Source organism: Lontra canadensis, unplaced genomic scaffold (genome assembly GCF_010015895.1).
Source record: "Lontra canadensis isolate GAN:19392208 unplaced genomic scaffold, GSC_riverotter_1.0 scaffold38, whole genome shotgun sequence".
Classification (NCBI taxonomy): domain Eukaryota; kingdom Metazoa; phylum Chordata; class Mammalia; order Carnivora; family Mustelidae; genus Lontra; species Lontra canadensis.
The window spans coordinates 9,931,371-9,947,294 of NW_022631032.1; the positions used below are offsets into that span (position 1 = coordinate 9,931,371).

The following is a 15,924-nucleotide window of genomic DNA, read 5'->3' on the forward strand; positions in this document are numbered from 1 at the left end:
ATGTTGTTGTAAATGCAAGATTTCATTAAAGCTTTTTAATCTTAAAAATTTTTTGCCTTTTATTTTTACCATCTGTGTTATATTCCAAAAATATAGATCTCATCGTTTTTGACAAACAGTCATCGCAAAGGATGAGGCAGAATTTGAAAACATTGGTGGAAGAAACAACACGCCAACAGAACATGATCCAGGAACTCATAGAAACTAATCAGCAGCTTAAGTAAGAAAATAGAAAGAATTCTCTTTTGAATTGCTTATGTATAAGTAGTATGCATTCTAAAATAATTGCCTTGAAAATAATTTTTGATTTTTTAATCTTAATTTTAAAAATTTTTAAAAATTTTTCTACTTTAATTAAATATTAAGTTTAAAAATATTTTTACTAGGTAAATCTTATAGTGATAGCTTAGCTTAGATATGTAATGGTGCCCTATATTTCTCCTGTTGGTTTGTGCTATATGATGGAAATTTTAAGAATACAAAGAAATTTTAGAAATTCAGTGTTGTTAGATGGGTGTGTTTGTTGATGTGACTTACTTTTATTACTAAGGGAAGCATTTGTGTGTCTGTTATTAGAAATGAACTTCAGTTAGAACAAAGCCGAGCAGCCGATCATGAACAACGAGCTAATGACTTGGAACAAATTATGGAGAGTGTGAAGTCCAAAATTGATGAACTGGAGGATGAATCCCTAAATAGGGTTTGCCAGCAACAGAATATAATAGAAGATCTTCAAAAGGAGTGTAGAGCTTTACAGGTATTGATTTAAGTGTTTTCATAGATGATAGTACTAAAGCAGCTTATTAAGGTCACAGGTGACTTCTATGTTGCTTAATTCAGTCGTCTTTATCTTATTGACCTATCAGTGTTGCCTTCTTAAAATTCTTTGGTTTCCAGGGGCGCCTGGGTGGCTCAGTAGGTTAAGCCTCTGCCTTCGGCTCAGGTCATGATCCCAGGGTCTTGGAATCGAGCCCCACGTCAGGCTCTCTGCTCAGCGGGGAGCCTGCTTCCTCCTCTCTCTCTGCCTGCCTCTCTGCCTACTTGTGATCTCTGTCTGTCAAATAAATTTCCCTGATTTCTTTAAAAAAAAAAAAAATTCTTTGGTTTCCAGAATATCCTCTCTTCTGGTTTTCCTCTAACCCCACTGGTCATTCTTTAATTCCTTTGCTGGTTCTTCTTATCTTCCTATCCAGCTAGTGCTGGGATTTCCCAGTACTCATTCCTTAGACTTTTCTCTTTCCTTTATATTCTGACTCTCTTGGTGATGTTCAGTCTAATGCATAACATAAATTCATTCATAATTTTAAATCTGTAGCCCAGGCATCTTCCCTAATTCCAGATTGATAACTTGTACCTATTCGATATCTCTACTGAATGTCTAATGGGTATCTTGAACTTTACATGTAAAATGGAGATCCTAAATTTCTTCCCCAAACTTATTTTTTTAATCTTCACTCCGGTCCAGGTCACTTTCATTTCTCTCCTACCTATGTGTTGGTCTCCCTGTTTCCACCCTTGCCTTTTTTGCTAAGCTGAAAACATAGTAGCGCAGAAACCTCTAATGGCTTTCCTTCCTCTTTAGAGGAAAATCAAAAAGTCTTACCATGGCCTCTAACGTCCTACATGATTTGGCTTCCTGTTACCTTCTAATTTCATCTAGTTTACTCCTTGCTTATTCTACTCCAGTCACACTGACATTCTTGCTCTTTTTTTTTTTTTTTTTTTAAAGAGAGAGCGCATGTGTGCATGGGTGTGAGTAGTTGGGAGAGGGGTGGGGGAGTGAGAGAATCTTAAGCAGGCTCCATGCTCCATGCTCGGCATGGAGCCCAATGCAGGGCTCAATCTCACAACCTTGAGATTATGATCTGAGCTGAAATCAAGAGTCGGTCACTTAACCCACTAAGCCACCCAGTTGCCCCATGTTCTTGCTCATCCTTGAATATTTCCCATGAACAGAATTCTCATCTCAGGGCCTTTGTACATTTTGTTCTTTCTTTTTCCTTTGCACTGCATGCTTTTTCCTACTTAACTGCATGACTTGTTCTCTCCTTTCTTGGATGTCACCATCTCTCAGGGATTCCTTTCTTGAGTACTTTACTTACGGTTACCAGTTCCATCCCCCACACATCATCGTGCCTTCCCCAATTTAAATTTTACCTATAGTTCTTACCATCATCCAACATCCTAACATACTGTATACTTTATTTGTTTCGTTTATGTTAGAATGTAAGCTCCTTGAAGACAAATATTTTTGTCTATCTTGTTTAGGCTAAGAGAGCCTGTTTTATTATCAATAGTTGATGCTCAAATATTTGGGTTATTGAATTAAATTTACATAACATTTTTATGGAATATCCTTTGTGATTATAAGTTGTTTGGCTACTTTTCTTTTTATATAAATATCAATATGGTAACACTGAATGCTTTGTTTTCTAATTTTAAAAAACTTATTTTACGACATGGGAATTTTTTAGAAGAAAATAAATGTTTTGTAATGGTAATGAATGTTTAGTTGTATGAGTTATTACAGATCCTTACAAATATTATATCTTAATGAACATCAAATCCTTAAAGCTGTTTTGTTGGCACAACAGTGTATTTACCTACAGCACACAGGGATTTAGGCTGCCTAAAAGGAACCAGTAGTCATCAGGACTGGTCTAGATGTCTGTTCAGTTTATGCTGGCAACATTGAAAGGATCAGATGAGTAATATCAAGTCCAGGGGTCAGAGAGAATCAGTCAGAGACGACAGGGAGTGCTGGTATGAGGACAGAGGCAGTTGCTGTTCTGCCCTCATTTAGGCTGCCAGCTTGGGGTACACAGTGCTAGAGCTGCTGGTATTAATCATAACTCTAGAGAAGACAGCCAAATCTGTTTTTATTACTTATCAGTCAACAAAATCCTCAACCATTAAGATACTATGTTTTTAGGTTGGCTTTGTTAGGTAGTTTTCCTCATCAGTGGAACATCATAAAATTATAAAGTCTACCTAAAGGAGGGGGGATTTTGGAAATATTTATATATGCATTTGATTTTGACCTTTCTCTCAGATAGAGGGCATGTGGAAATCCAAGACCATTTAACACATCAACTTATTGATGTGAGAAGGCAGCCATCAGGAGCTGTAAAGGTGCTAGGTCCTTGGTTGACAGAGGGAGTTGAGGTAGAGGATACAATTGCTATTTTTCTAGGAAGATATCTATTTATCTCTTCAAGGAGGTTGATATATAAATAATTACAAAGGTAAATTATTGAAACATAAGATGTATGAATTTACCAGTGTGACAGGCACTGCAAAGAACTGATACTTGAAGGTTCATTGGTAAGGAAGGACTTGTATTTTTCCATCAAGTAGTTCCATGTGTCATAAATGACTTTTGGTATTATTAGCTTTCTATTTCAGATCCCAGAGATTTTTTTTTATTATAGCTAATAAATTGAGGTCTCATATTCCAATGTGCCCTGGAAGGGGACAGACAGAATTGGGACTAGGGTGTGGACACCTGGTGTTGGGGGAAGACTGTCTATGATGAATTGATCAATTGAAATTAGTTTGTTTTTTAAGTCCCACAAGGATACTTTAGAGTATTAAAAGAGATTGGTCAACCCAAGGAATTTCGGTCCCTACAGTGTTGTTCGATTGTCCCATTACCATTACAGACTAGTCATACATTCTGTTTTATACTAGTCAATTTGTGCTTTTTGGGGAGGATGGAAAGTACTCCTGGAAAACACTTATTTCACCATTTATGACATTCTTCTTATTTTGGCATACAGCTTCCAATTTAAAATGCTTTAATGTTCCTTGTTTTGCAACTGAGAAAAAGAAAATGTCGATCTTGTATGTATGTGGCAGAGAAGTCAAGGAAATCAACAGATGTTTGACAATAGTATATTGAAAGATTGCTAGGGAAATGCAGAAACCAAAAGATAATCTTATATTTGCAATTTTTATGTTCTGCCTTGTAGTTTCTCTTTTTCTGTACTTAGACCAGTGTGTTGACTTCTTTGGATATAGTTTTATAAACTCTTAGGTTCTCTAAATTTCTAAACAGATAATTTTTTAGTTTAAGTCAGTGTGATCTGTATCAGGATATAATTCTCCCTATTTGCAAAAATGATGGTGCTATTCATAGGAAGTATATTGATTAATAAACTGATTTTTACTGCTTTTTAGTGGTTATCTCAAAGATTAAAATATGTATTCTTTTCTCAAAGTCTAATGTTACTTTGCCACTGGAAGTCCTAGCTACAGCAGTCAGACAAGAAAAAGAAATAAAAGGTGTCCATATTGATAAGCAAGAAGTTAAACTGTCACTATTTGCAGATACATGATACTATATGTATAAAGACTATCAAAGTGTCCCTGGGTGGCTCAGTCGGTTAAATGTCCAGCTCTTGATTTCAGTGCAGATCATGATCTCAGGATCATGAAATCGATCCTTGCATTGGGCTCTGCACTGGGCATGGAGCCTGCTTAAGGTTCTCCCCCCCGCCAACACTTGCTCTTTTTTTCTCAAAAAGAGACTATCGGGGTGCCTGAGCAGCTCAGTGGGTTAAGCCTTTGCCTTCAGCTTAGGTCATGATCTCGGGATCCTGATATTGAGCTGCGCATTGGGCTCTCTGCTTAGCGGGGAGCCTGCTTCCGCCTCTCCCTCTGCCTGCCTCTCTGCCTACTTGTGATGTGTCTCTCTCTCTCTGCCAAACAGAGAAATAAAAAAATTTTAAAAAGAGACTATCAAAGGGGCACCTGGATGGCTCAGTCGATTAAAGCCTCTGCCTTGGGCTCGGGTCATGATCCCAGGGTCCTGGGATCGAGTTCCGCATTGGGCTCTCTGCTTAGCAGCGGGCCTGCTTCCCCCCTCTCTCTGCTTGCCTCTCTGCCTACTTGTGATCTCTCTCTGCCAAATAAGTAAATAAAATCTTAAAAAAAAAAAAAGAGACTATCAAAAAACTGTTAGAAATAAATGATTTCAGTAAAGTTGTAAGATACAAAATTAATTCACAGAAATGGGTTATGTTTCTAACACTAATAAGGAAGTAGCAGAAAGAAAATTAAGAATTCGATTTATAATTACACGAAAATGAATAAAATACCCAGGAATAAACTTAACTAAAGAGATAAAAGACCTATATTCCGAAAACCATAAAACACTGATGAAAGAAATAGAAGACAACACAAACAAGTGGAAAGATATTCCATGCTTATGGATTGGAAGAATTAAAATGTTAAAATGTCCATACTACCCAAAGCAATCTACAGATTTATTGTAGTCTCTTTCAGAATACCAGTAACATTTTGACAGAACTAGGACAGATAATACTGAAATTGGTGTGGAACCACAAAACACCTCAAGTAGCCAAAGCAATCTTGAGAAAGAACAACAAAGCTGGAGGTATCATTATTCCAGATATTAAGATATTATTATTCCAGATATTCCAGATATTAAGACAGACTACAAAGCTGCAGTGATCATAATAGTATGGTATGGATTGATTGAATTCCATGGGCATGGGAGCCTCTCCAGAGAGAGAGTGTGAGAGATGGACATGAACAAATGGATTCATTTAGAGTTGTGGAGCAGGACGCCCTCTGATATGAAGAACTTGTCCTGGACAACTGCCAGTTGATTGAAGGCAAAATCAAAGGCCTCACAGATGAATTTGAAGAACTGGAGTACAATCAGTGGAGGCCTCACCTCTGTCACGAACTTAACCAAATTTAAACAAACTTTAGAAGCTTAAACTAGGTAATAACAGAATCTCAGGGGGCCTGGAAGTATTAGCAGAAAAGTGTCCAAACCTCATACATGTAAATTTAAGTGGCAACAAAGTTAAAGTCCGCAGCACAATAGAGCCACTGAAAAAACCTCAAGAGCTCAGACCTTTTCAGTTGTGAGGTAACCAAATTGAAGTTCCTCTTGCAGCTCATGTACCTTGGTGGCTACAACTGGCATGACAAGGAGGCCCCTGACTCAGATGTCGAGGGCTATGTGGAAGACCTAGATGATGATGAGGAGGATGAAGATAAGAATATGATGAAGATGCTCAGGTAGTGTAAGATGAAGAGGAAGGAGAAGAGTAGGATGAAAAGGGTTATAATGACTAGGAAGTAGATGATGAGGAAAATGAAGACAAAGTTGGTGAAGAAAGGGGTCAGAAGTGAAAACGGCAACCTGAAGATGAAGGAGAAGATGACTAAGTGGAATAACCTATTTCGAAAAATTCCTATTGTGATTTGACCCTTTAACTACCCCCCCCAATCCCATCCCTCAAAACTTATTTTTTTTCTGATTATAATGTTGATGTAAGAATGAAAGGGGAAAAGTATACTCTGGGTGGTGGGGGGAGGGAGGGCAGGAGGGAGTAGAATAAAATGCTAGGAAAAAAAAGAAAAAAAAAAAAAGACACAGAGATGAAAGGAACTGAACGGAGAGCCCAGGAATAAACCCACAATTATATGGTCAATCTATGACAAAGGTATATTTTTGCATATTGCAAAAACACATAATGCGAAAAGTCTGATAAGTGATGCTGGGAAAACTGGACCTCTACATGCAGAAGAATGAAACTAGGCCAGTTTTGTACACCATGCACAAAAATAAATTCAAAATGGATTGAAGACCTAAATGTGAGACCTGAAGCATAAAACTCCTGGAAGAAAACATAAGCACTAATTTATTGACATTGGCCTTAGTAACATTTTCCTAGATATGTCTCCTCAGGTAAAGGAAACAAAGTAAAAATGAACTATTGGGACTATATCAAAATAAGAAGCTTTTATATAGCAAAGGGATCCATCAACAAAATGAAAAGACAACCTGCATGGAAGAAGATATTTGCAAATGATATATCCATCAAGGGGTTAATATCCAAAATGTATAAAGAACTTACACAACTCAACACCAAAAAAACCCCCAAACAGTCTGATCAAAATCTGGGCAGAGGACCTGAATAGACATTTTTCCAAAGACAACATACAGATGGTCAACAAACACATGAAAAGATGCTCAACATCATTAATCATCAGGGAAACGCACATAGAAACCATAAGAAGATACTACCTTATACTTATCAGAATGGCCAGAATCGAAACAAAATGAAACAAAAACAAAACAAAACAAAACCCCAAAAACATAAGTGTTGGTGAGAATGTGGAGAAAAAGGAACTTTCTTGCACTGTTCGTGGGAATGTAATTTGGTGTAACCACTGTACAAACTAAAATGGAGATTCCTCAAAAAACTAAAAGTAGAAATACCATGTGACCCCATAATTCCACTACTGGGTATTTTCCTGAAGAAAAGGAAAACACTAATAGGAAAAGATACCTTCACTCCTATGTTTATTGCAGCATTATTTATAATAGCTAAGATATAGAAGCAACCCAAGCCTCTATTGGTAGATGAATGGATAAAGAAGATGTGGTATATATTACTCAGTCATAAGAAAGAATGAGATCTTGCCTTTTGTGGTAATATGGATGAACCTAGAGGGTATTATGTAAGTGAATTAAGTCAGGTGGGAAAAGACAAATACCATATGATTTCGCTTACATGTGTGGGATCTAAAAGACAAAAGGATAAATAAAAAGTAGAAACAGACCCATAAATATAAAGGACAAATTGATGGTTGCCAGATGAGGGTGATAGGGGAATGTTCAAAATGGGTGAAGAGGAGTGGGAGATACTTGCTCCTAGTTATGGAATGAGTAAGTCATGGGGTTAAAAGGTTAAATTGAGTATATTCCCTACAGCATAGGGAATATACTCAATGGTATTGTAGTAGCATTCTAGGCTGACAAATGGTAGCTATACTTGTGAGTATAGCATGAAGTATAGAATTGTTGAATTACTATGTCGTATACCTGAAACTAATGTAACATTGCATATAAACTCTACTTCATTTAAAAAGAAATTTAGTATTACTTTGTAATTTTTACCTTAGTCCATGCCAGTGCAACACCCAAAACAATTTTGCTACTCCCCGACTTATATTGTTGTATATTCAATTCTCTATTTTTATTGATTCTGTACTTTGTTACCACTGAAAATTGAAATAACACAAAATATTATTATTTAAATTTTTACAAAGCAAGCAAAAAAATCTAATTACATACTCTGCCCTAATTGTTATTATTCAAACCACTCAAGGTAAAGCCACCAAGCTCTCTTTTTTTTTTTTTTTAAGATTTTATTTATTTATTTGACACAGAGAGAGAGAGACCACAAGCAGAGGGAGTGGCAGGCAGAGGGAGAAGCAGATTCCTGCAGAGCAGGAAGCCCAATGCAGGACTCGATCCCAGGACCCCCAGGTCATGACCTGAGCTGAAAGCAGTCGCTTAACCAACTAAGCCACCCAGGCACTCCACCAAGCTCTTTTATATACCTTTTCCCATAAGTTCTTTAGCTTCAATTTTTTACTTTATGTTGGATTCATCTTTTGAGTTTAGCTTTCTGAAATAATACACCAAACCATAAGACAATGTTTCTTGGGGCCAAATGAAAAAAATAGACCTAAAATTTTTTAAAGTCAGCAAGACATTCAGAATATATGACTGCCTTATAAGTACTGAAAGGGAGGAAAGAGAGATACGGGAAGGAAAAGGACAATTTATTTGGCACTGGCTATTGTTACTGGTGGGAGATTCTGTATTATGTGAATGGAGGTCTTGGTTCTTGAATTCCCCATGAAAGATTTATGAGAATTCACACTCCAATAAAAGAGGAAAGTAGCAAGCACAAAGCGGTTTATTAAGGATAGTATACTCTCAAGATGGGTGAGTGGGCAGGCCCAGAGTTGGCGACTACACTGGAGTTAGGGGTGTCTTTTCTTTTTATGTTTGCATAGGTTATGGGTCGATCATCGCTACAGTGGTCTCTGAGGTTGTTTCCAGTCATCTAAGGGACTCCTGCTGGTAGAGAGGGGGAGTTTTTGGTCTTACAAGGTTCTGGCCAGAACTGTCATGGCCATCTTTCCCCACGGAAAGGGAGGAGTCGAAACCACAGTGTAAATATAATGAAGATGATATGATGTAGGTTATGTTAGGACACAGGCAGGAAAGGAGAACACATGCTCTGCACCTGCTGTTCTTGATCTGATAGCCCTGGGAGGTAGGGAACTATTTAACTATTGCTCACCACCATCCTTGCCTCCAGCTCTTATCTAGCTAACTGCCTACTCTTTCAAAATCAGTATCTAGTCCTCTTTCACTCAGCATAATTATTTCAAGATTCATTCATATTGCTGGATGTATCATTGGTTAATACTGTTTTATTACTGATAAGTATTCCATTGTATTGATATACCATAGTATATTTACCTCTTAGTGTACTCTTGAGTTGTTTCCAGTTTTTGACGATTACATATAAAACTTATTAACGTTTGTGTTCTACTCTTTTTGTGGACATATGCTTTCATTTCTCCTCAGTAGATACCTAAGGCTGTAATTGCTGAATGTATGATAAATATATATTTAACTTTTTAAGAAACTGCCTGTGACTTGTCTTCATTTTTTCAGTGTTCTTCAAGGAGCTTAATTAAATTTGATGAAGTTCAGTCTGTCAATTTTTTTTTAATAGATCATGGTTTTGGTTTGTATCTAAAAAAGTGGTGCCTAGCCCAAGGTCACAGTATCCAGTTGTCCTACCACCATTTGTTAAAAAGAGTATCCTTTCTCTACCAGATTGCTTTGTACTTTTGGTGAAAATCAGTTTTTGTATGTGTGGGTCTATTTCCGGACTCGGTTCTGTTTCACCGATAAATGTATCTGTCTTTATGGAAGTACCACACTGTTTTAATTACTGTTAACCTTGTAAGCAGGCGCTGTAAGTCTTTTACATTTTTCTTTGTCAATGTTGTTTTGGCTATTTTAGGTCTTTTACATTTCTGTGTGAATTTTGTAATTAGCTTGTTGATTTCTACAAAAAAAGCCTGCTGGGATTTTATTGAGTACATAGACCTATTTGGGAGAATGGCATTTTAACAATATTGAATGTTGTGATCCATAAACATATTTCTATTTGTTTAGGCCTTTAATTTCTCTCAGCAATGTTTTTTGTTTGTTTTATTGTTGTTGTTGTTTTAAGCCCTACACAGGGTTTAACCTTAGGACCCTGAGATCAAGACCTGGGCTGAGATCAAGAGTCAGATGCTTAACAGACTGAACCACCCAGGTGCCCCCTCTTAGTAGTGTTTTGTAATTTGGAGTATGCTGGTCTTTCACATGCTTTAACAGATTTATCTCTAAGTATTCAGTATTTTAATAGTATTGTAAATTATTATACTTTCTATTTAATTTTTAAAGATTTTTAAAAAATATTTGAGAGAGAGGGAGAGCGAGAGAGCACAAGCAAGGGGAGTGGCAGACTCCCCCGCAGGGAACCCAAATGGGGCTTGATCCCAGGATCTTGGGATCATGACTTGAGCTGAAGGCAGATGCTTAACCAACAGAACCACCTAGGTGCCTCTAAAGATTTTTACTTTATTTTAGTTAGTTAATTTTTTTAAAGATTTTATTTGAGACAGAGATCATGAGCAGTGGGGAGGGGTAGAGGGAAAAGCAGACTCCCCGGTGATCGGGAGCCTGATGCAGGATTCAGTCCCTGGATCCTGGGATCATGACCTGAGCTGAAGGTAGACACTTAACTGACTGAGCCACCCAGGCACCCTAAAGACTTTTTTTTTTTTTTTTTAAGATTTTATTTATTTATTTGACAGAGAGAGAGATCACAAGTAGGCAGAGAGGCAGGCAGAGAGAGAAGGGGAAGCAGGCTCCCCATGGAGCAGAGAGCCCAATGCAGGGCTCGATCCCAGGACCCTGAGATCATGACCTGAGCCGAAGGCAGTGGCTTAATCCACTGAGCCACCCAGGCGCCCCAAAGATTTTATTTTTAAGTAATTGCTACACTCATTGTGGGGTTCAAACTCACGACCCCTAGATCAAGAGTCACACGCTCTTCCACCTGAAGCCAAATACTTTAATTTTGTTTAATTTCTTACTGTTCATTGCTAGTATGTACAGAGAAATTGAATTTCCCCCTTTTTCTATTGTAAATTATACTTAACATAAACTTTACCATTTAAAAAGTATACACTTCAGTGGCATTAAGTGCGTTCATGTTGTGCATCTGTCCTTACCATCCATCAACAGAACTTTTTTCATCTTCCCAAACTAAAACTCCATCCTCTTTAAACAGTAACTGTTCATTCTTTGCTCTCTGCAACTCTTGGCAACTACCATTCTACTTTCTGTCTTGTTATTTGACTATTGTAGATACTTTGTCTCATATAAGTGGAATCATACAATATTTGTCCTCCTGTGACTGACTTATTTCATTTTAGCAAAATGTCTTCAATATTTATCCATGTTGTAGTGTGTGTTGGAATATCCTTTCTTTTTAAAGCCAAATAACATTATTTTGTGTACATATACCACATCTCGTTTATCCATTCATCCATCAATAGACACCTAGATTGTTTTCACCTTTGGCCATTGTGAATAAAACTGCTATTAACATGGGTATACAAATGGCTATTCAAGTCCCTGGTTTCAGTTCTTTTGGGTATATATCCAGAAGTGGAATTTGTTGGTCATATGGTAATTTTATGTTTAATTTTTTTGAGGAACTGCAGTATATTCTCTGGAGTTGCTGCAACATTTGACATTTCCACTAGCAATGTACTAAAGTTTCAGTTACTCCACATTCTTACCGACGCTTGTTATTTTTTATTTTGTTGTGTTTTCAATAGTAATAGTCGTAATGGCTGTGAAGAGTTATTTCATTCTGGCGTGGGTTTTTTTTTAAGATTTTATTTATTTATTTATTTATTTATTTGACAGACGGAGATCACAAGTAGGCAGAGAGGCAGGCAGAGAGAGAGGAGGAAGCAGGTTTCCTGCTGAGCAGAGAGCCCGATGCAGGGCTCGATCCCAGGACCCTGGAATCATGACCTGAGCCGGAGGCAGAGGCTTTAACCCACTGAGCTGCCCAGGCACCCCTCATTCTGGTTTTGATTTGCATCTTTCTAATAGTCAGTGATGTTGAGCATTCTTTTCAGGTGCTTATTGGTCATTTGTGTATGTTCTTTAGAGAAATGTCTATGCAAGTCCTTTTCTTGTTTTTTAATTGGATTTTGTTTTAGAGTTCTTTATTCTGTATACTGACTCCTTATCATATTATTTGAAAATAGTTTCTCTCTTACTGTGGGTTGTCCTTTTACTCTGTTGATAGTGTCCTTTGATGCACAAATGTTTTAAATTTGGATGAAGTCCAATTTGTCTATTTTTTTTCTCTTGCTTATGCTTTTTGTGTCCTATCCAAGAAATGATTGCTAAATCCAGTATCATGAAGCTTTTGTCTTATGCTTTCTTCTAAGAGTTTTCAAGTTTTATTTCATATATTTAGATCTTTGATCCATTTTATTATTAATTTTTTTAAAGATTTTATTTATTTATTTGACAGACAGAGATCACAAGTAAGGAGAGAGGCAGGCAGAGAGAAAGAGGAGGAAGCAGGCTCCCCATGGAGCAGAGAGCCCAATGTGGGGCTTGATCCCAGGACCCTGAGATCATGACCTGAGTCGAAGGCAGAGGCTTTATTTAACCCAGTGAGCCATCCAGGTGCCCCAGATCTTTGATCCATTTTAAATTAATTTTTTGTAATATGGTGTTAGATAAGGGTCCAACTTAATTCTTTTGCATGTAGATACCCGGTTTTCCCAACATTATTTGTTGAACAAAGCCTGTTCTTTTCCTATTGAATGGTCTTCGTACCCTTGATGAAAATAGTGTGATCATATATCCACAGGATTATTTTTGGCTCTCTCTTCTACTCCATTAGTATATACATCTGTCTATTTCAGTATCACACTGTTTTGATTACTGTAGTTTTATAGTAAGCTTTGAAATCAGGAAGTGTGAGAGCTTTAACTTTGTTCCTTTTCAAGATTGTTTTTAGGACAGATTTTTCTGTGTCTGCAAAAAAAAGTCATTAGGATTTTGGTAGGAGTCTCATTGAATCTGTACATCACTTTGGGTAATACTGACTTCTTAACAATATTAAGTCTTCCTGCCTGTGAACACAGAGTCTTTTCCATTCATTTGTGCCTTATTTACTTTCCTTCAGAGCCTTTTGTAATTTTCAGTGTGTAAGTCTCTTGACTTCTTGGTTTATTTCTATTCTTTTTGATGCTTTGTAAATGCAATTTAAAAAAAAAGATTTATTTACTTATTTTGAGAGAGATAGAGAGTGAAGGGGGTAGGGGCAGAGGGAGAGAGAGAATCTCAAGCAGACTCCTGTTGAGCATGGAGCCCAACATGGGGTTTGATCCCATAACCCTGAGGTCATGACCTGGGTTGAAATCAAGAGTTGGACGTTTAACTGCTTGAGCCACCCAGGCATTCCTGAAATCGTTTTCTTAATTTCCCTTTTGGATTGTTCATTGTTAGTGTATAGAAATGCAATTCATTTTTCTGTGTTGGCTTCATATCCTGCTACTTTGCTGAATTCATTCATTAGTTCTCACAGTTTTTTTGTTGATGTTTTTTTGTTTTCGTTTTTTGTTTTGCTTTGTTTTTTGTTTGTGGACATTTTAGCTTTTCTGCGTATAAGACCATATCATCTGCAAACATAATTTTACTTCTTTCCAAAATGGATGCCTTTTATTTCTTTTTCTTGCCTGATTAGTCTGACTAGGACTTCCAGTACTATGTGGAATAGCAAGTGCAAGCATCTTTACCTTGTTTCTGATCTTAGAGGAAAAGCTTTCAGTCTTTCTCTACTGAGTATGAGGTTCACTGTGGGTTTTTTGTAAATGGCTTTTATTATGTTTAGATTCTTTCCTTTTATTCCTAGTTTGTTGAGCGTTTTTTCATGAAAGGTATTGGATTTTGTCAAATGCTTTTTCTGTATCAATTGAAATGATCATGTGCTTTTTCTTCATTCTGTTAATGTGTACTACATTGATTTTTCATAGTTTTTTTAAAAAAAGATTTTATTTATTCATTTGAAAGAGAGAATGAGCAGGGGGAGAAGGAGAGGGAGAAGCAGACTCCCGGCTGCGCTGGGAGCCCGACATGAGGCTTGATCTCAGGACCTAGAAATCATGACTTGAGCCAGAGGCAAATGCTTAACCATCTGAACCACCCAGGCACCCCTATTTTTCATATGTTGAGTCATTCTTGCATTCCAAGAATAAATCTCACTTGGTCCTGGTGTACAGTCCTTTTAATATGCTGCTGGATTTGGTTTGCTAGTATTTTGTTAGGGATTATCTGCATTAGAGTTTATAAGGGATATTGTTTTGTGGTTCTTTTGTATTGCGTTGTCTGGCTTGGTATCAGGGTAATGTTGGCTTCATAGAATAACTTAGGAGAGATACAGTTGATTCTTGTATATTGCTCTTATACCTGTAACCTTGAAAAACTAAATTATTCTGGTTTTATGGCTAATGTATAGTTACAGGTGGAATAGGAACCCACATCACTTGGCTATACAGCAAATACCTGGCTTCCAAGTTGGGGCTGAGGCAGATGATCACTGGTTACTGGGAATTGTTATGATATTGGAAGCTGAGTCCCCTTTTCCCCTTGAGGTTATCTAAGTCTCAGTAACTTGACACTATGGGCAGGTGAACATGTGCTTAGACAAGGCATTCTCTTCTAAAAATAGTATGTCTTAGTTATATGGAAATTAGTTGGGGATGGGGTTTCTCACTGAACTTAATAAAAAGTGTATCAATAACAACAATGATGGTGCTCTTGATAATGAGCTTTCAAGGGACATTGCAGGATTAAAGCTAGGGAATAAAGGAAAAACCAGGCCAGTGATATTTCATTGAAGACCAGAGAGTGTCCAAGATTTATATTCCTTATATTTATATAAGGAATATAAATTTAATATATAAATATATATTTAGAATATAATGTAATTTATTTATTCCTTATAAATCTTGGGGTATATATTATTTCTTAATAATAAATCCTCATTAGGGAGTTACTCTGAGTTTACTGTCTTTCATATTGCATGATTGCCTAAGTTGATCAAGCCATCTGAAATCCTGAATTATCATTGATCATTTAAGAATCTGAATTTTAGGGGCTCCTGGGTGGCTCAATGGGTTAAAGCCTCTGCCTTTGGCTCAGGTCATGATCCCAGAGTCCTGGGATCGAGCCCCGCATCGGACTCTCTGCTCAGCGGGGAGCCTGCTTCCCTTCCTCTCTCTCTGCCTGCCTCTCTGCCTACTTGTGATCTCTTCTGTCAAATAAAAATAAAGAAATAAATAATTAATTAATAATAATAAAAAAAGAATCTGAATTTTAGGGGTGCCTGGGTGGCTCAGTTGTTGAGCGTCTGCTTTTGGCTCAGGTCATGATCCCAGGGTCCTGGGATCGAGCTCCTCAGTGGGCTCCCTGCTTGGCCAGAAGTCTCCTTTTCCCTCTCCCACTCCCCCTGCTTGTATTACTTCTCTTGCTGTGTCTCTCTCTCTCTCAAATAAATAAATAAATAAAATCTAAAAAAAAAAAAATCTGAATTTTAAATCAGATTTCTTTTTTTCTTCTCTTTTATACTTCTTTTTTTTTTAAATTATGTTCCATTAGCCAGTATATAGTACATCATTAGTTTTTGATGTACTGTTCAGCGATTCATTAGTTGCATATAATACCCAGTGCTCATCACCACATGTGCCCTTCTTAATGCCCATCATCCGGTTTCCCCATTCCTCAACCCCTCTTCCCTCTGAAACCCTCAGTTTCTTTCTAAATCTTGTTTCTTTTTAACATTCTTAAAATCCCTTCCTGATTATTATTTTCATCTAAACCTATACACAAAATTATATCAGTTTTATGGAGTTCCTTTACTTATAAAAACGTGAATGCATGTGATTAATTATAAACTAATTTTTCCTATTTTACATTGTATT

At 37.1% G+C, this 15,924-nt stretch overlaps 1 protein-coding gene and 1 pseudogene across 4 annotated transcripts in view; both read left to right on the forward strand.

Moving 5' to 3' along the window:
• The window catches only part of CEP70 (centrosomal protein 70), an 89,990-nt gene that overhangs the window by 13,915 nt on the left and 60,151 nt on the right, over positions 1-15,924 (forward strand). For all 4 annotated transcript variants that reach the window (XM_032869603.1, XM_032869600.1, XM_032869601.1 and 1 more), the window contains 2 exons: positions 97-220; positions 577-757. In XM_032869603.1, coding sequence (XP_032725494.1) covers positions 97-220; positions 577-757 — 305 coding nt within the window. The remainder of the gene's footprint in view (positions 1-96; positions 221-576; positions 758-15,924) is intronic.
• On the forward strand, positions 5,547-6,168 carry LOC116874705 (annotated as a pseudogene).